This window comes from Dunckerocampus dactyliophorus, chromosome 19 (assembly GCF_027744805.1).
Source record: "Dunckerocampus dactyliophorus isolate RoL2022-P2 chromosome 19, RoL_Ddac_1.1, whole genome shotgun sequence".
Taxonomy (NCBI): domain Eukaryota; kingdom Metazoa; phylum Chordata; class Actinopteri; order Syngnathiformes; family Syngnathidae; genus Dunckerocampus; species Dunckerocampus dactyliophorus.
The window spans coordinates 5,271,186-5,292,266 of record NC_072837.1 but is presented as its reverse complement, the minus strand read 5'-3'; the positions used below and the strand labels follow the sequence as shown (position 1 = coordinate 5,292,266).

Here is a 21,081-nt window from a genome sequence, read left to right as displayed (position 1 = left end):
TTAATTTATTGTCTGATTAAAATTCAGCCTTTGCCGTCACCTTAGCAACTGCTTGGGAAAAAAAAAAAAGGTGGGCGGTATGGGGGCTGTGGAGCCAGCATGTGAGCCTGTTGGTGTTGCTTGCTGCAAAGTTTCATGTCCTCACACGCGTCCTTGTACGTGCGAGCGCACATGTACGAAACTGCTGCCATGAGATACTGTAGATATCCCACGCTGTCAAATGATAAACATGTATCTCCATGTTGTGAATATGTGCAAGTTCGACACAATATAATGGCCACCTGCGCAATCTAACGACAAATATTGCTCATTTGACACTGTCAGGGAGGTATTACTTACTAAATGGGTTCATTTTTTGTAGAACTGCGCTGCATCATAGTGAGAGCTGTGTCTAATATTTTTGTTACTTTATTTAGCTACAGTACTTGAGAGAGTTCAGTGTATAGAAGAGAATACAGTAGCAAGCTAATTATACATATTGGCTTTCTTACTGATATCCGATATTGTGCAGCACTTCATTTCCAACGCCGATTTGTGCAGCAGCGCTTCCCTCAAACTTATGTCGGGTCACATTTCGTCTAATGAATGAACGCATTATGTTTCTTTTACGATTACAAACGAACGCTGTGCAAAATAAGACAAATACTGCAATATGCGATGTGAGTTACCAACTTTTGTATCAACAAAAGTCATTAAAAAATCATGACCCATCAACTAAAATAACACGTTCTCCTTCTGTCAACAAGTAAGACAGGTTAGGCTTAATACATTCATAAAAAAGAATACATTGAAATAATGCAACCTACATTTTTTAATGCTACCCAAATGAAATTATATTAAATTATACCCAAATTACAAATAGACAACAGTTTAAAGTTTGACCCCGTACGTCAAACTGACTTGAGATTTCTCACACAGCTCAATGCTCTCAACAAAACACCCACTGCACCCTGACTCACCATGAAACCTTTAGGGGACTCAGGAGCACACGTATGTAAAATATGAACAAGATTGGTTGAAAAACATGGCCGCCACCAACCAAAATAGGAATGGGAACTAACAACTAATTGTCCGTAAGTCACTGACCATTTGTTTAATGAATATAATACCTTGACGATACCTGTGTTGCATGTAGAGCACAACCCATAGGGGGCGTCATAAATGTCATTTCCAGTCATGACTAACTGTATGGATAAAAATAACATTTTAACCAATACGCACACACAAAAAAAGACCACTTTGAAAACACATATGGGACCCCAAACAACGCATTACCCCAGGAAGCATTCATAAGTAAAAATGTCCATCTATACCACAGACACAGGGCTGGGTATCGTTTACATATTATCATGTAATACATATGGATATACATATGTAATGCATATCATATTATACAAATAAAACCACACGGCTCCTCCTGAATTCCAGATTCAACTATCTGGTGGATTCTCCTCTCCAGGACCCCTGAATAGACCTTACCAGGAAGGCGGAGGAGTGTGATTCCCGGTCCCTTTTCATAAAAAGGGGTACCACCACCCCGTGGTGGTGGACTCCTGTGTTTCCAGACTAAAATTAGTTACGTGACCACGAAATGCCGTAACCCTAGTGTGATACTTTCACGATATCAAATTCAAGCACTTGCTGCAGGTGGCTGACTCTGCAAAAGCTTTGCACCGAATGACGCACCGATATCTACTTAGGTTTTGGGTACAGTTACTCCTGTTTCCGTCAGCACCGGTGCTATTATGGCGCGCATTCCTATGCAGAGTTAACCAAAATGACCAATGTTGCAAAAAGTAACTTCCATTTCCTGTTCTATGTTGATCCTCACGCTTCACGTCACCCTCACCCAGCTTTCAGCACGATACGTTGCAGTTCTACAACGCTAAAAACATTCATTTCAGTCAGAACTATTATCCTTATCAAGGCACCGTTCCTGACACAGCTCTTGTACGGAACGTCTCCACTGTAGAGAATGGTGCTGATGTTGTGGAATTGTGTTGTTTACCGAGAATGAGATGTAGGATGACTTGAAGGCTGTTTCCACTTAACACACGGGGACATCCAGTGCTCTTTGACGCATGCATGTTTCCCCCCGCTTGCAGAATTGTCACACCTACGATGCTTATATCTGTGCACCATAACGCGTAATAACACGAGCTGCATCTTGTATCTTTGTGAAGATTACAGGCTGGCTTGTATGTGTATGACTAATATGCTCTCCAGACTCAACAGATGTAACCACCTGTATCCCTCCATGCTGTATCTCTCCCCTCCTCTCTGTGTCTCTGCGCTCTTGTTTAGCACCACCAGTCAGGAGATGCAATATACTGTATCTGCAGTCTGGCTGCAATGGAGGTTTCCACTCTATCCCCCCCCCCAACCTCACTCACCCCCCTCTCATCTCCCATTCCCTCCCCTTTATGCTTCTCACTCTCTGCTCTCACGCTGTTGAGCTGATGTGATTGTTCTTACCTCACATACATGGCAGGCAGGGGACGTCTGCAGCTTTGCACTGGCTCTCTCACTAGCAGGGAAGTGGAAAAGCGGCAAACGAGGGAGCATGAAAGGGGATGAGGGGAGAGAGGAGGAACATAAACAAAAACACAGGGACAGCATGCCTACTGAATATGCATATGTTGGCAGCTGCCAGGCCACTCCACTAATAACTGTTATTTCCCTTTTTAGGTGTGTGATGATGACATTGGCCACATAGACACCATCAGGTAGGCTTCTTTTCCCTTCTGCACACATCCTTCATCACACCCACGCCTTCTCCCTGTGTCCTCCCTCCCACTCTTCCTCTCTTGCACTGTCTTCCCTCCCTGGCTTTGCTGATTCTTCTTCTTCCTCTGCTGCTGTTGCTGCTGTTAAAGTGGCAGATCAGCGTCAGCCGAGTGTGCATGTGCTGGTGGGGTTTTCCCTCTGCTTAAAGGAAGAGCTGGTTGTACATATTGGAGGGAGTTTTCTCCACATCCCCCTTGGGCCGGGTTTTTATCTGTTCGTCTCCGGGATGAAGCTGTGCTTGAGTGGGAGGTACTGTTTTGTATCTTTTTGATTTGGACAGTAAAGCTGTTTGTTTGTGTGTGTGTGTGTGTGTGGATTCAAAGAAACTAATGCAGAGGTGCTTTTCTGTTACTTTGATATAGATAAAGGGGTGTTTTCATGGTTGGATGCAGGGGAGAATGCCCGGCATCATGCTGTGCATAGCTCTACTGTAAATACTGATAATATATGTATATGTATGTATACGTTATAACAGTTAGTTTCCATTGCCTTACATGACTGTGCATGATTCTGTGCAGTCACCTGTCGGAATGCTTCCAGTGATTAATAACTCTGCAAGATAGCAGCGCTCCTCCACTGTGATGATACTACAGTATCTTACATATTTTCATGCAAGCCTCGGTTCAAACATTCACAAACTACAGTAAGTGCAAAGTTGAAAATGTACATGCAGGATTTACGGCTGCACGAAAGCTTCTTTGTTGCACAAAGCATGCATGTTTTAATTACGCCGTGAGCCATTAGCAAACGGGCGCAGATGGAAATAGGTGCCTTTGTTTAGGGTTACAGACACCATTGTGACAATTTCAGGCAGATTAGAGTGCAAATTAAGCTTCTTGGATATGTGTCATCAATCGTCCTCAGCTTGTGTGTCACAACCGTAATTGAATTATTGCAGCCTTGCCAAGAAAAACAAGGATAGTCCCCTGCTTTTTATAGCAGGCAAGGTAACCGGGGGGGGCCCTGAACAACAACATGTGACAAGGTTAAGCAGACGGCTGCTCTCGCCCCTACTGCCTGACCTTACCTACACCCCCCACCCACTGTGCTCGCCTCCATCTCTGAAAACAACCTACAGTCTGTACATGATGAAATGCCATGAAATCTATTGCCCTCCTTGCTCTCTGGCTCTCTCTCTCTCTCTCTCTCTCTCACAGTGTCTGTCCCTCCCTCAGCTGGCCGGGGGTCCTGCTTCTTGGGGCCTCTCGGCAGACATGTCAATTTTGCATGCAGCTAAAGGCATCTTCACTGATGTATTTAAGTGTTGCACAGTTGAGTGAACAGCTGCAGAAGTGCTTATTTGCACGGCAATAGCTGCAGCGGAACCTGCAAAGTTGAGTGCGCCTGTTTCATGGTTTACTTCCAAGGCATTTCAAAGCAAAATAATGCAAAGTACAGTCATTTGTTTCAGGCTGAAACTGTCGCCATTATCAAACCTTTATTAACCATCTAAGCTATGTTTTGTTTGTTTTTTAACATTCCTAACAACCTTACTGCTTAAGAGGTTAATTATTGTGTAATAAAACTGAAATAAAGTAAACTACACACAGTGTGAAGTACAAGAGGGCTGACAGATGCGTAACAAGAAGTATTTCTGGGCTTAACAAAGGCAGGTAGCATAAGAAAGGGAGCTTCTTGCTTGCTTCTTCGCTTTGTACCATTTAGGTAATTGATGGTTTTGAAAAAATAATAATAATAATGCGAATCATTACTAGTGATGCTTTCAGCTATATGTTCAACCCTAGTGAGGACAAGCGGCATAGAAAATGAATGAATGATATTGGAGTTTCCACTGTAGGTCATTATATTGTATTCATTCCAACTTGTGAGTTAAAATGTAAGTTCAACTAAAAAATGATTACTGGTTGTGCCACATGTCTGTACAGCCGCTAGGTAAAATTAGCATGCAGAGAGAAAGGACAGGGAACACAGTCGGACATTTACTCCACAAACAGCACTTTAACTGTACATGTGTTTGTAATCAAATCACCTCTTTGTGTTAAAGATAAAATACATGTAAATATAATAGTTTTTGCCAAGCTGTTTGTGCCACTATCACTACACTACAAGAAAGATTACAATTAATCATATTTTTTAACAAAACAACTGTGATCTTAATAAACATTTCCAAAGAGTCTTCAACCGTAAACATCACAACCCTTCCCGCAGACCAGTCGTCCGTGCATACCGTAGACAAGATATCGTGCATATTTCAAGTTGTTTTTTGTGTGATATCAATGATTCAACAAGAAAATGGTGGCATGGATTAAAAGCGCTCTATATTTAGCCAGATGTCCAGGCACTGGATGTTCAGCTTGTGGGTTAAGAACTTACTTTTTGGTGCCTGGAGACTGAAATCCACACAAGAACCGAGCATTGATGTAGAACTGTGCAAGAAAATACCATAGTATAGTAGTGTTATGCATTTTTCTTTGTCAATATCCATATACAGGTGGTTCCATATGAATGGGGCCAAAGCCTACAGTAGGTAGTGTTATTACATTAACCCTTAATAGCGTTTTCATTGCAAAAAAACACATAGAAAATACCCCCAATAATGGAAAACGCATCTGAAAACAGCTTTTGTTGTAAGTTTGGACAAACTGTTATTCGTATTTCCACAAAAACACACCCAAAATGGAATTTATAATTTTAACCATTTATATTTCACCAGTCACTTTTTCTATGTTGTTTCCTTGGCAACTTGGCACAAAGGATATAATAATATACATAAAGGATATATAATAATAATTTAGAAAATAATAATAATAATACACATAAAATATGTAAAATTTATATAATAATAAAAAAAATAATAGAATTCCTGGTTTATAGCTGGAGGACAATCCTTTTATTGTACTCCCAAATAGTAACGTGCAAATATGGTTCCTTGTTGGCGGTCCAGGGCTTATTCAGTGTAAAAGCGAGGTAAGGGACGCATTGGTGTGAGCTGGTTCAAGCTGCGCTTTGATACCTTCCACATACTAATGTGCAGGCCGCACATTGCCTTTGTGTTGCTGTGATGTGCAGGTCTCTGTGGAGAAGCTCCGTGACAGCTCCCTCAGGAGTCATTATGTGGATCTTATCTGGTTAAGACCATTATGCCCCCTCTCCTTTGCCCTCTTCTGCAGCAGCGGGTCACTTTGATTCCTCATGTTGAAGCGTCGGGCCAGCATGGAAATGAATGGAATATCATAGCTGCTATTTTTAAGTATTAATGGCAGCTAAAGTGGTTAACTTTTGTGCTGGATCTTCTTGACAAAGAGGACAGTGATGACATTTTTTCAAGTTTAATTTTGCTCTTGAATTTCCCCCTGTGGCTGTTAATATTGCAGATCACATAGAGACTGTTGGATGATGTACAGTATCTAATAACGTGCATGCATAAAAAAAAGGTCACTCTATTCGGCGGTCATTGTTATCATGCTTGAAAAGTGTACATCCATCGCCAATACAGTCGCCCCTCCTCACATCGCTCTTCCAATTTCACGGCCTCACTCTGTAACAGTTTTTAAAAAATCTATTAATAAATTATGCTGTTTTGTGGTTGAATATGGCCTGTTATTAGTAAAAAATATACTTATTGAAGCAAATTTTACATATTTTTGCCCAATATTATCAAGCATAAAAATGGCTAAATGAACTCGAATACAAATACAACGTAAGGCATTCAGAAGACGCATTCAAAGACGATGTGAATGATATGTGGTATCCTACACTGGTCACTAGGTGTCAGTAATGTTACCGTAATGTCCAATCATGATGAACAACAGGCTTTTATTGCAGGTTTGAATTATCTCACAACAGGCACAATAATCCCTAATAAAGACACAGGCGACTGTTGCGGCCGTAACGCACGCCGAGCTAAAACTCAGCTCCGAACCACCGGCATCACCTCCTGTCCACCCGCTCATGCTCTGCTCTCCTAGCACAGGAGCACATTTATCACAACACAAGTCTTATTTATGTCTTAAAGGGCTTTTTTTCTGTTACTTTGTCTACTATATTGGGTAGTATGAGTGTAAAGGTGACTATAGGGGTGTTATTTCATGTCTCGAGGGCTTTAATAATGTTAAAAAACATATTTACAAGGTCCCAAACGGGTTTTCTATGCTCTGACTACGAAAATATTCCATTTATAAATAAGGAATCCTACTTTGCGGAAATTCGCTTATCACTGTTGGGTCTGGAACCAATTAACCAATTTTCTCAGATTACAACTTTTATCTCTTAATATTTTGTCTTTAGTCTTGTCAAATTACTGCTCATTTTTCTAGTTTTTCCACTTTTCTTGTTAAATTCTATTTTTAGTGTGTGCTGCGGGCCAATTGGAAACCCCTGTTTTATGTTTATAAGAGCAAAATCTATGCTAGCAAACCACACTGCATGGCATGCTGCAGGCGGACTTGCAGAAGTTATCCCTTTCTTGTCTGGAATCACTGCCTGCCTCTTCCAGCGTCGCCATTCAACAGTATGGTGACGTTGCAATGATGTAGGGTTTGCGCACAAAAATATCAACAGAAATTCAGAGTTACAGATTCGGATCATTACCAGTGATTTGAGGGCTTTGGCGTTTCCGCTTTAGTGAACATTTTCAGAAACAGTTACAGAAAGAATGTGTGAATTTAGCTTCTAGTGCTTGCACTTGATTTAGTTGTCAGTGGGCTGATAAATGGACATAGCGTTTGCTCTAATAGCCGGGATGTTTGTATGCATACATTATTCATGTATATCTAATTTACACAAGATATTAAATCCACAGGACTTTATGGTGGTGGTGGGTGTGTGTGTGTGTGGACGCTGTAGGAGAGAGGACTAACGTTGTGGGAGAGGCAAAATGAGTAAAAAAAAACAACATAAAAAGCAAAACAAGTTTAGTTTAGAACTACAAATGAACTTTTTGTTTGTTTTAAAATGTGTTTTTTGAATGTCGCAAACAAGACAGAGGCGCTGTCTTGCTCACAGAAGCACCCGCTTCTCGTTGAGAAGAGCGACATGTCCTTCCGTGTCAGACTCTCCAAAAAGGCCGGAAAATGTCACTCGATTTGCCGCTAATGGCTTTTTTTATGCAAAAGAGCATCCAGATGGGTCTGAATACTTGCTGAATATACCGACAAAGACTCGAAGTTGGCAACGCTGATCCCTCCTGCTTCGTCTTCTTGTTCTCTGGTAGCCCAGGTCCAGTATTAGGTGTGTTAGGAAGCGGAGTTACGATGCCATCTAGTGTACAGCACTGGAATGGCAAGCTACATTCACAGATACAATCCTCCCTCGCTCTATCGTGTTTTTTTCTAAATTAATTAATTAATAAATGATTACTGTTTTGTGGTTGACTATGTCATATTATTAGTAAAAAAAATATTAAAAGAGAAAAGTATATGTAGTATTCTAGCCACTAGGTGTCAGTAATGTTCCATTATTGAGACCAAATATTTAGAAGGACTCGCCCCAGTCGACATTCTCCTGATATTTTGTTGTCTTTATACTCCATAATGACTCGCAGAAGTAATGCCACTTCTCGTAAGCCTTGAAAAGCCAAAGACAACAGACTTATGTGCACGCGTCCTTTCTTCTTCTATGTTTTGGTGTGCCACGTTTGTTCGCAGCTCCAAACGTACTGTAGGTGTGCTTGCGTATTACATCGTTTTCACTCAGTGATTTGTTCCTGTCTAGATGCTAATGCTAATCCTGTGTGGACAGGGACTAAATCGATGATGAAAAATGGATATTGGAGCTGTTTTGTTCTAAAAAAGAAAAAAAAAAAAACAGCTCCTTAGCATGCTAATAAACAGCTTCCTGTGTTAGCACTATGACTTGAAAAGTAGCCTGACTCTGCTTTTGTTTAAAAGGTTGTTGATATAAACAGTGCGAGTATAAGTATGTTAATATACTGTTATATTTGTCGTCTTTTTTTGCCATATCTCTCTGTTTAATGACAAAATAAAACAGCATACATTACGGCTAGTTAGCTTAGCTCCCAGCACAAACCACAGCTTGTACTTGAATAAATCTGCTGACTGCAGCTTCATATTCTTTTTATGAACAAGACACCATTATTGATTTTGTCTTGCAGCTCTTTGGCTAGAGTTCAAACAAGCTTTACAGTTTTAGACCACATGTGAGTATTATACCCCAATTGGCCATTTTGCTACGCTTTTACTTTGTTTATGCCATTAAGCAGTAACAGAAGCATTTGTGTTTTTGCCCCGCTTTCATTACATGATTTTATTTAAGAGCATGATGTGTGCACATAAATAACTTATTATGGTCCCCTGCTGCTGGTAATGATGTTGCTAGTTGGTGTGAAACTGCTTTAATCGATCAATACTGGGCAGGAAAGTGCCGTCATTTAAGAAGTAACTGTTGTCACTGTGGCGGCTGAGTCATGCACATCATGAGCCGGGGGTGTGAAGGAAAGGGGTGCATTGCAGAGTGATGGTCTTTGCCTTTTTGCGTGTCTGTGTCTGTGTCTGTGATGAGTCAGCCCCTCAGGTCCTCCCCGCTGCGATGCTGAGCTCTGAGCCACTGATGAGGGCTTTTCTTGGAGTGCGACCCCGGCTAATGTCTCCACTCCTCTCAAACAATGACATTTGTTTCGTCGCCCTTCACGTTACACTGTGACCCTGCAAGTGTCCGTCTCGGAAAGGGGAACCTCGCTGGTGAAGGAAAGAGCTAAGAAGCATTATAGAAAATCGAAATTACTGACAGAAACTGGAATTGTCGACACGTTCGTCTGTGCTTTTCACACAGAACCCATGATGGCATGATGACGTATGATGGCACGACAGAATTAGATGAGACGTCCGTGCTTGTGTCAGAATTACACAATACTTGTCGGAGAGACAATTGCTTTCAACACAACAGGATGTTAGAAGGTAGTGTCGGGTGTCCTCACAGACGGGACAGCAATACAGGGAAAAAATAAATGCCTGTTCTGGCGATCACGTCTGGAGCCTGTCTCACTGAACAATTACTGACACCTAGTGGCCAATGTAGAATGCTACATGCACAATTAGAATGCTTCTTCTGCCTTGTATTTGTGTTTTAGTTCATTTAGTTAGTTCATTTAGCCTTTAGTCTTATGCTTGAAAATGCTTCATTTAAGCCAAGAATAAGTACAGTTTGCTTAAAGGTGCATATTTTTCTTACTAATAAGAGGCCGCATTCAGCCACGAAACAGCGATCATTTATGAATTCATTAATGTGAAAAACCGTGAGAGTGAGGACACAATGTCCGAGCCATGATGTAGCAAGGGACGACTGTGTCTGGTCATTGCCAACTACTGAGCTGACACGTTCAGTCATTCTTGCAGGTCCAACAGGTGAACAAGGTGTGTCTTTTTTATGTTGTCGTCTGTAGCGGAAACTTTCCTTATCTTAATGCGAGCAAGCATCTCTGATATTATTTTTAGGAGCGAGTTCAGCGTATTCCTGATGGTCGTAAAGGAAGAAAACATTTCAGTTTTTACTAAGTTTCTGTCGTGTTAGCGTACTTTAAGGTAATCAATGCTTGCTCCACATACTGGGGGGACTGGTAAACCTGACTTTAATATGCAAATAAAGCATATTTTGTTGCATTTGTTGAAACCCTGTCCGTTCTGGGGTTAAGGCAAGGGTGCCCAAAGGCCATTTACGACCTGCGGCTTGTTTATTATTGGCCCGTGGCACATTGCAGAAATAAAATTAAACAAAATGGGAAATATAGATCACACAGGCACAATCTAAAGAGAAAAAGCTAAAATGTTGATATCATGTAAATAAAAAGGCAAAGCTCTCAATTTACCGGTCGATCTACGCTCCTACCCTCACCTATGGTCATGAGCTTCGGGTAGTGACCGAAAGGACAAGATCACGGGCACAAGCAGCCGAAATGAGTTTTCTCCGTAGGGTGGCTGGGCTCTTCCTGAGAGATAAGGCGAGAAGCTCTGCCATCCGGGAGAAACTTGAGAGGAGCCATATGAGGTGGCTTGGGCATCTGCCTCCCGGACGCCTCCCTGGGGAGGTGTTCAGGGCACGTCCAACCGGTAGAAGGCCTCATGGACAGGACACGTTGGAGAGACTATGTCTCTCAACTGGCCTGGGAACGCCTCAGGATCCTCCGGGGGGAGCTGGACGAAGTGGCCGGGCAGCTGCCCTCGTGACCCAACCTCGGATAAGCGATAGAAGATGGATGGATGGATGGATGGATGGATGGATGGATGGATGGATGGATGGATGGATGAACAGCTTGTTGGAGTGATTGTCATCTTGGGATTGACAGGCGATCTGTCCAAGGTGTAGCTCACCCTAAGTCAGCTAGGACAGACCCCAGCTTCACTGACCCTGAACTGCCATATAACTAATTGAAGTGGTATCAAAAATGGATGGATGAACGGGGGGTAAATCTTGGCTGCTGAAAACCACTTTGCATTACCTCATAACCACTTTTTGCTTTTCCCTCTCCCCCAACTTTTAATGTCGTCATCCTCCTCCTCTTCCGCCTCCCTCGCTCCGCATTGCTTTTCAGCGCTGTGAAATCCTCTCAAAAGCGAGCATGGCTTGAGTGGGCGGCTGGCAGCCTCGTTTGAACGGTTTGCTGTGAGTGGGGAGGCTCAATTAAAGAGGGAAGAAGGAGAGCGAGGGATGGAGGGAAGGAGGGAGGGAGCACCTGATGTGGCCTGAGATGTCCTCACGTTTATGGCACTGAATTATTTCCCTTCCTGGGAGAGGAGAGCGGGGTCTTGAATGTGCGTGATGCTGCGGGGTACAAACACACAAACAGAACATGCAGGGACACTTTAAAACATGTGGTGACATGCATAGCAACACGTAAGCCTCACGAGGACTCTAGCAACCGGCACCTCGTGGTGGGCACGTACCCTGTGCTGGTGTGTGATGACTCAGAGGGGAGCAGCTGGAGAGGAGCCTCGGGTGGCAATGGCAGGTGGAGTTGAGGTGAGGTTTAGAGGGCTGTCACCATCTGTCGCCATGCCGCTTCAGTCTGCGTCATAAATCACCGACCAGCAATGAGGTGCTGGTGGATCGACACATTTCTTTTGTGAGAACACCTGTGTGTGTCTGTGTTTGTGTCAAACAACCCCTCGTTATTGACGGTCTTGCTACAAAGACCCACAGGCACACCTGTCCCTGCGGGTCTTCCCCTTCTGAGGGGACGTTATCAGCACTCAGATGAGAGGATCTCTGATCAAAGTGTGACTCTCGTCTAATAACCTGCACCAATCGTCTGTGGGCTGGCGGCTGCGTCTGCACCGCACACGTACGTCATCCAGACGCAGAGAGGGGGTGTGGGCCTGAGGTGGCTGCAGAAGAAGTGTTTGTTTATCGACAGTACAGCGGACATGTCCATGGTTTATGTTAATATGCACGGGGGAAATACATGAATGTCATGATTTCTTCATTTTTGAGCCTTTATCAGGAATGATATTTTACTTTTTTTTCTATTTACTTTTTCCCCAACGTAATTTTCCAAAAATGACGTTATTTACTAATATTATGAATAAAAAAACAAACATATTACTTATTATCATCATTTCAACTCAGTGCTAATTAAATAACATTTTTTTCTTCATAATATGATGAGTTTATTCTCGTAATGTCATGTTATGACATTTTTTCCTTGCTTTTATGACTTTATTCTCATAATATTTTTACTTTATTCTTGTAACATTATAGCTTTTTTCGCAACCTAATTTTCCAAAATTTGAACTTTATTTGTTGTTTTGTTTGTTTTTTTATTTTAAAAAAATTTAAAATTTAAAAAAGAAACATCTTTCTTAAATATTTTAACTTTATGCTAGTAAAATTATGGTTTTTTTCGTCATAATATTAAGTTATTCTCGTAAAATTGCATTTTTTTTCTTAATATTTTGACTTTATTCTTGAAAAATTACTGCAGATTTTCCATTTTTGCTGTTGTTGTTTTTTTAGGGCCACACTTAAGGGCCACACTTATTAGGGCCACACTTCGGACACTCTTGCTCTATAGGGAAGGCGCAAACTGGTCAGCTAGCATTAATAGCGCCGATGAGTTCATTGTAAACGGTACGGCACGTGTAACGCGCATGAGTTTCACACCAACAGCTCAGTAACGCAAACAACATTTTAAAGCGCATGCAGAGGTAAATAAAGCTTCCAATGTTTTTGGATGTTTGACCATTGTACAAAATAATGCTTGAAAACATGCCAAAGTAACTGTTTTCTTCTTAAACGTATTAATAATATGTGTTTGTTTTGTTTGGCAGGTAGAGCAATCAGTAACTCTGCAGGCCAGGCTTAGGTGGTCTCCTTTGGGACTCTAACACACATGTCAGCTGCTTGTGGTCGAGCCCTTTGAACACATGACAGGGAAGGAACACAGACACACCATGAAAAAGATATACATTGGCAAAACAGCCTTAAAAGTCCCCCGCAATGGCGGCAAACATCTGAAAAAGAGGTAAGAGCCACCATCATTCCACTTGTCCTCATTTTCATCTGTTTGTTCACTTGTGCGCCCACGAGGTGTCTCTTCTCGCCATCCAGTCGCACTAAACCATCCTCAGCCAACCCCTCTTGAGCCTGAGAGTCATGTTGCTTCGTCATTCTCTCAGCGCAGCGAGAGCCCTCATTGTGTCTGACTCAGCGCCCGTTCACAGTCGAGGTCACTAATGGGAGATTTTTCCCGTCCCTCGAGCTACTCTACGCGGACTCATCCCGAATCAAACAACAAAACACCCGCATTCCCTCGGCAATGCCGGTTAAAGGGAAGCAGAGGTGAGCCCGGTGGGGGCTTCTAGCCAGCTGAGAGATGTCAGGTGCTTCCTGCTGTTTTAATTTATGAAGGGAAAGCACAATGATTTGTTTTGTTTGTATAAACATTCAGTTGAGACAGAGATATTTAACTGTGTCAAAGTAGATATCACAGGCAGCTCAAACGTCGACACGCGTTCAGCTTTTCCGCTTCAATTCTGTTCAGCAGTTATCTCGGGGCACTTTTCATCAACTCTACAGTCCTATTTATGGATAAATACGAATGAATCCCCCATAGGAGAACAGCTAACAACACCCCTCTGAATGGAGCCAAGTCTTTGGCTTTACAGAGGAATCAATTAAAGGCGATGTGGTGGTGAGGGTTGGAGACTGACTATAAGACACATTAACGCAATAAGACTGCGGACAGATCAAGATGGAGAGGAGGCGCTTCATGTGCAATCCCTCAGGCGGTGTTCACTCTTGACAAATTAGGCTTTAGTTGAAACAAACACTGGTGCAATTGAACTGATCAAAAGCATCACAAGTCTTTCAATAACAGCAGAAAGCATGGGAGACCGGTGAAACAATAGTTGTTAAAATGACCAAATGTAGCAAAAGTCATAAATTCTCCTGTTGGCAAAGTCGTCAAACACATAGATGGGTCTTTATGTCAAAAAGAGACCATGTTTCTCATGACAGTTCCGAACCATAGCAGTTCCTTGATGTTGCGCACCACACAAGCGAATCCTGGTCTTCCTGCAAACAAACTAAGGTGCGCTCGGAAAACATTACAGTATTTATTTTCACTTGTCACTTTTCTAAAAAAAATGGTAACTATAACAGTCTTATAATATGCCAACTTTTTATTAAAAAAAAAAAAAAAATTAGTCGCGTAGTACAGTGGAACCTCAGTTTTCGTTATTAATTCGTTCCAGAAGGTCTGACAAAAAACGAAATGTACGAAACCCGAGGTAATTTATCCCATAGGAAATCATGTAAATCCAATTAAACCTGACAAAAAATACATTTTCTCGAGAATAGTTTAAGTATTACATGTGAAAAACAATGCAAAATAATTATAAACGACAAATACATGGAACTTATTGTCGATGCGGACTTCTCGTACATTCTGGCGAGATCGGCGGACGCAAACGCCATCTTCGTACTTTGTCAAATTCTGTCGTGTTTCCCACCTTTTTTACCTAATTGCTGCACACTCGTAAATTTCTTTGGCCCCATGGCGGGTCATTTAGCAGTCGCGCTCAATAAAAAAAAATGCTCGGGCAGTGAGTGAGCAACACGTAGGGTACGGCCAGGGAGCCATTTGCAGCCCGCTGTTTGTATTCTATTAGCCTGGGGCACAATGTACATAAAATAATAATAATAATAATAATAATTTAAATTGAGCAAAAAGACAGAATGCCAGGACAAAAAGCTGAAATGGTGATTCTAATAAATAATAACACAAAGCTTTGTCCTGAAATATATAAATAATGATTACTTAGCCTTTTTACGAAATCAAAAATACATACATAAAAATACCAAAGTGCACACAGTCACAGTCGGGGTTCGAATCTCCGCTTGGCCATCTCTGTGTGGGGTTTGCATGTTCTCCCCGTGAGTGGACTCTCTCCGGTTTCCTCCCACATTCCAAAAAAACCCCCAATGCATGTTAGGTTAATCGGCGTCACTAAATTGTCAATCGATGTGAATGTGAGTGCGAATATGTGCCCTGCGATCAACTGGCCACCAGTCTCTCGCCCGAAGTCAGCCTGGATAGGCTGCAGCATACCCCCACGACCCTAATGAGGATAAGCGGTGTAGATGGATGCATGGTTGTCCCAAATGTACAAATTTTGGACACAAGTCGTCAGCATTCCTGACTTTTTGGGCGGAAAGAGAAGAACGTGAGGTGAGAAGCATTTTAGTGCCGTGATAACTGCCAGGTGTTGGTTCTGTTAAGGGATGTTTACTACTGTTATTGGTTTTATTTTGGTAAGTTTCTACTTCCTGCTTTTGTTCCCGTGCGCGTTGGCTTCAAAGGACTCACAGCCAGTCATTTATGAACTTTGATTTGGCTGTTCTGTGGCTGGTGTCATGCATTTTAATCTCAACTGTTTCTTCTTCTTCTGTGATCACCATTATCTTAAAATTTGGGTCTCTGTGTCACGGCTGCATGTCTCCAGGTCATTGGGGTGTGTGTGTGTGTGTGTGTGTGTGTGTGTGTGTGAGTGAGTGAGTGAATGCTCTGGCTCTCTTGAGGAGAAGTCGTTCGGTTGTACCTGTTGGTTTGCCTTTAAATCTCAAACCCCGAATGTTAGATGACTCGTGTTTTTCCGATTCTCTTTTCCGGGAAGTATTATTATTCAGGTGATTGCAATATTCCCACTCAAAGGGAAGTTTATGTTTCAAATCCAAACATTGTATTCAACTGTGGGTGGGTTCCACGGTACGACTCTCCCAATGGAACATGTCTGAGTGATGATTTGGACGGGCAAAAAGAGCAGCGGAGGAAAAGGCCGAGCATTGTCAGCATCCCACCTAACGCTGATATAGTGTCAGCCTATAAGGAGGACGTGTTGCCAAAATTCAGTGACTCAACTCACTGCGGTTTAAATCAACCAGTAGGATTTCTGCCGCGGGAGCAGCTCTGTCTCTGCAGATCCGTCCAGCTGCTGCAGACATTTGTCTTCAATACATACTGTATTTATAAGACATAAACATGTCCAAAATAAAAAAAAAATAGAGATTCACATTCTGCAAAAGTCATCATCCTGCATATTAATGAGATGGCTGCTTGTGGATGGTGCTTCCATTCCGTGACCTGAAAGCACTGAAAAGAGGCCTCTTTCTATGTCGACCTTTTGTCTATCTGATCTGGTTATGAAGGAGAAAAGGAGGCATGGAAGTGAAAAGAGCACCAGGACCACATCTCCATTCGTCTGCTATCTGGCCACAGATAGAGCCATTACCTTCCTTCCTCCATCCGTCTGTCAATACGGGGTCCATTAAGCCCGGCTGTGCAGATCCATCACAGCAGCCAACATTTCCTCTTTTCCCACTTACACTTGCCCTTTTATTAGAACGAGGCCCGGTTAAGGCATAGACTCTAAAAATAGTCATCATTGTGCTGAATTACATTGACGGGGGTGTTGCTTTTCACAAAATCAAAGCCTTCGCAGTCTATTCATGTGATGTATGTGTTAAGAGTTTCACATTGGAAATGCTATACAGTATACGTCTACTTGCATCTGTCCTTTTGTCATGATGCTTTCATCAACACCGCACGGCCATCAACAACATAATGTGTGCGCATCTTTGTTTGCAAATATAGAAATCAGACACAATAATTTGATGTGTGTGTGTGTGTGTGTGTGTGTGTGTGTGTGCAGCTCCTTGCTGGAGCAGAAAGAAGACTTGAGGAAGCGCCTTTCCTACACCACGCACAAGCTGGAGTTGCTGCAGAGTGAGTTTGACTCCACGCGTCAGTACCTGGAGACAGAGCTGCGGCGTGCACAGGAGGAACTGGACAAGTTCACTGATAAACTGCGCAGGTAAGAAGATACAAAGTGGTGACACTGATAGCTTGTGAAAAAATTCATGCTTTTCCCCCACAAGAGTCCAGAATAAAACAGCCCAAACCCTCTTTTATAGTAAATATATGGTTAATGCTGATAGACAGATACAAGAGAGATAATTAAGTTTGTTACATTTTAGCGTATGTACATATAAAAAATATAATGTATAATAATTTGCTTGGCCACATGTTGCTGGGCAGAGTTCACATGGCTCAAGTTTAACTGAGCCACAGACCAATAAAAATGGAGAATGTCGTATGTCAGTACATGGACATACAGCGGTACCTCAGTTAATGTCCGCGTTTTTCGGTTAGCGACCAACATTTTAGCTAAAATTTTGCCTGGGCTTGCATTCGCCCGGTGCCCCATGGAGTAGATTATTTTAAAAGTTCATTTACGCAGCGAGTTCTACGGGTAGAATAAGGAATACGTATAGACAAAAATGAATGAGTTACATGTTAGCATATTGTATATAATTTAAATGTAAGTATATATAATATATACAGTGGATTCATGCTGTTTTTTTCCAATATAAAGGAACTTCTGTGCACATTTAGATTTATGAAAAGGAACAGCCGCGCTGATGCAACATTTTCTTTCATGACAAGATTAGACGTTTATGTTTTATGTATGAACTGATCAAGAAAGATGTGAGAACAGAAATAGCCGGATGATCAAGCGTAGGGTTTATTTCTATTTATTTTTGCTGCTCATCCCAGAGTGTCCAGATATAAATAAGTTTCCATTCCAGTCAGATAGCTTGTGAAAGCAAGCTCAGAAGCTTGTGGCACACCCGTAGTCATTTCAGTGCTCATGTTTATGTGAGTGCTGTATGTGAACAAAGTGTGTTGTTGTATTTTGTGCTTTAGGATCCAAAGCAGCTATTCAGCACTGCAGAGGATCAACCAGGATCTGGAGGAGAAGATTCACAGAGATGTAAGTGGTTGTCGTTCAGTACCTGTCGCCACAGAAGACACGGAATGGTGAGGTGGTATAGAATGTTTGCGACACAATTCTTCCATAAAAGTCCACTTGTTGGTGTTAGGTACCACCGACGTTAATTATGGCTTATTACAATTGTATGTCCTCCTCCAAACAGCAGAATGATAGCAACCCTATGGTTCTTCAGTCTAACACATCTTGCCTCATTGGCCAGACAAGGAAAGATATGATACAGCAGTAGTTATACTGTGTGATCAACATGCCTCCCAAAACTGGCTTTGTTACAGCAGGAGGCAGCCGGTGGTTACATCACATTGCAACACAAGCAGGATGCTCGCTAGCCTCAAGGTAGGAGAGGACGAGCAAGCAGACTTGTCAAAAGGGAACACAACTGGAACTAAAAAAGCAGGCCTGTGCCAGGATTTAACTGTTAAAAAAAGTGTTAGAGTGCTGTATTTGTGTTTGTTTGTCAGACTGCATTATGGGGAGCGGCGCTCTCTGCAAGCAGCGACGTGCGCTCTGGCAAGAACGAGGCAGGAGATGGCAATCAATGTTTTTTTTTTTGTGAAGGCGAACACAAAAGACAGGACTCTCCGTCCTGCCGTTTAACTACTGGTTAATCAAATACAACATTAGTGGACAATTGATTAGGAGGAGGAGGGAGGGTGCCATTTTCTTTATTGCAGTACTGCATTAGAGCAAAAAGTCATAGTTACTCCCTCTGCAATGAGAACTGCATGGTTAACCTGCCATACCAACTTGATTTGTAGAGCTCTTTAACCACAACCACAGTTGAAAACAAAGGGCTGCACATCAAAATGAGTAAGATACAGGAAAAACATAAAAAATAAAAGTAAAAGCGCATGGCATTGCATATAGGTAAGATATATAGAATAGATATAATAATCAGGGATGTCCGATAAAATGAACGACTGTAAGGCAGCCTGGGGTAGCTGTGATGAACAGCATGCCCATGTGATGTTACCGACATGGCTGACGTTTTGGCGCTGTGCTTTTCTCCACTCCCTTCGTGTTGTCTTTAGTCGCAGCACCATGACGACGAGAAGCGAGCTCTGAGCCGAGAGATCATCGTTCTCAACAACCACCTGATGGAGGCCAAGCTCACCATCGGGAAGCTACAAGAGGACAATGTGAGGAGACCCCTTTAGAATGACTTGAACAAAGAGGATGTTATTATCATCACGGGCATTTCCTGCTTGCCGCTTGATTCCATTAAGGCTAACGAGGCCAGATTATGCACTCATGTCTCGGTGTTCTGTATAGGAGATCTACAGGAAGGATTGCAACCTGGCTGCTCAGCTTCTCCAGTGCAACAAGTCTCTTTATAGAGCCCAGCTTTCTGAGGTGAGACACCCACACACACACCTAAAACATTTAGTCACAACATTACAAGCATGCTGTTTATCGTTTATCTGAAATAGTAATAGTATCATCTCTATCGCAGGTTAGCCACTCGAAAGCAAAGGAAAAACATTTTAGTCACTTAATTCAACCTTGTAAAGAAATGATAACGTGTCCATCATACCTTCCTGGATTTAAGACAACCTACTTTTTTTTTTTTTTTTACAACTCTGCCTTTAAATTAGATTAAAAAAAAAAAACAATCTAACCTACTCAGTAGGGCTGGTGTCAAAAATGAAGTTGTTTCGGTCAAATGAAAAAAATACTTTATAATGTCCCATTCTGTTATTATGTATTATGATATATTGCTATTAATCTAACACAATTAATCATTTAATGAAATGAAAAAATATGTTTAATTCATATTTATTTAATAATACTATATATGTATTATTTATTTATTTATTTATTTTATATATATATATATATTACATTTTTATGCCAATATCGGGCCGATAGTAGTGGTGGGCCAATATTATCGGACATCCCTACATACAGTATAATACATTTAATTAAAAATAAAACCCATGAAAAAGGAAAAGCTTTCATTGAGGTCAAATGAGCGCTCTTAGAAGGATTTAGGGTTAAAATGCTTTATTATGTCCCCTAATATTATTAGATATTTAGAATATATTATTATTCATCTAATACAATTTAATATTTAAATAAATAAAAATGTGCATTTAATGTCTATTTATTGAAGAATATTTAATGTTAATATAATATATGATTTTGTAGTATTTATTTAATCGGCATACAGAATGAATGAATGTATTGTTTATTTATGTCCCATTTTATTTATTATGTACAAGTCTAACTTGGCGGACGTACAACGCTGAAAATGCTACATTTTGGGAGAGAAAAAAACAATAAAATGTCAAAAAAAAATTCAAAACAAAACCCACGAAAAGGAAAAACTTTATTTCAGTCATTTAATTCAAACTTGTAAGGAATGAAAACGTGTGCGTCGTACCTTTCTGCATTTAACACTGTAGTGCGTACTTTTTACAACTGTGTGTGTGTGTGTGTGTGTGTGTGTGTGTGTGTGTGTAATTTTTTTGTAGTCAAAAGTAATCAGTATCCATATTGATCATATTTAGGATGAAATGTAATTGAATGTGGAGGAATATGAAAGGTTCAAACACTTTATTATGTTTGTATGATCATGTGCACAAGTCTAACTTGGCAGACATGCTGCACTGAAAATGTTATATTTTGCACCCCAAAAATGATTTAAATTTATTTTTTTATTGCAAACAAAAACAACAGAGCTCATTATTTATAATAATAAATATTATTTTATTTTATTATATTACATAACAATCATAAATTGTCGCTTGAGTCCTTTGGTAGGATGTCACCGGGGTAGGTACTCTCTTTGAGACATTTTTCAAAATGGTTTGTTTGTTTTATTTATTGGCTTGTTTACTTTATATTAAAGTGTATTAAAAAGACACTTCCCTGCACATAATACACATATATCTGCTTTCATTCACGTGCAATGCTTCTCCTGTGTACTGTACAAATCTGCTGACTGTTCCTGCCTGAACAAAAGTAAATGATGAACACACTGCAGCCTAATAGCTCAATTGTTCTTGTGAACGGCAGTACAATGCACGTG

General features: G+C 41.2%; 1 protein-coding gene across 6 annotated transcripts in view; it reads left to right on the top strand.

The window, feature by feature from the left end:
- si:dkey-174m14.3 (uncharacterized protein LOC563117 homolog) overlaps positions 1-21,081 on the top strand; it is a 32,534-nt gene that overhangs the window by 7,549 nt on the left and 3,904 nt on the right. For 2 of the 6 annotated variants that reach the window (XM_054761686.1, XM_054761690.1), the window contains exons 2-6: positions 2,689-2,726; positions 16,911-17,072; positions 17,966-18,032; positions 19,082-19,189; positions 19,323-19,403. In XM_054761686.1, coding sequence (XP_054617661.1) covers positions 2,689-2,726; positions 16,911-17,072; positions 17,966-18,032; positions 19,082-19,189; positions 19,323-19,403 — 456 coding nt within the window. Of the gene's footprint in view, positions 1-2,460; positions 2,727-2,767; positions 3,037-13,028; positions 13,223-16,910; positions 17,073-17,965; positions 18,033-19,081; positions 19,190-19,322; positions 19,404-21,081 lie in introns of those variants that run through there. The other 4 variants (XM_054761689.1, XM_054761687.1, XM_054761688.1 and 1 more) reach the window with 4 other exon arrangements.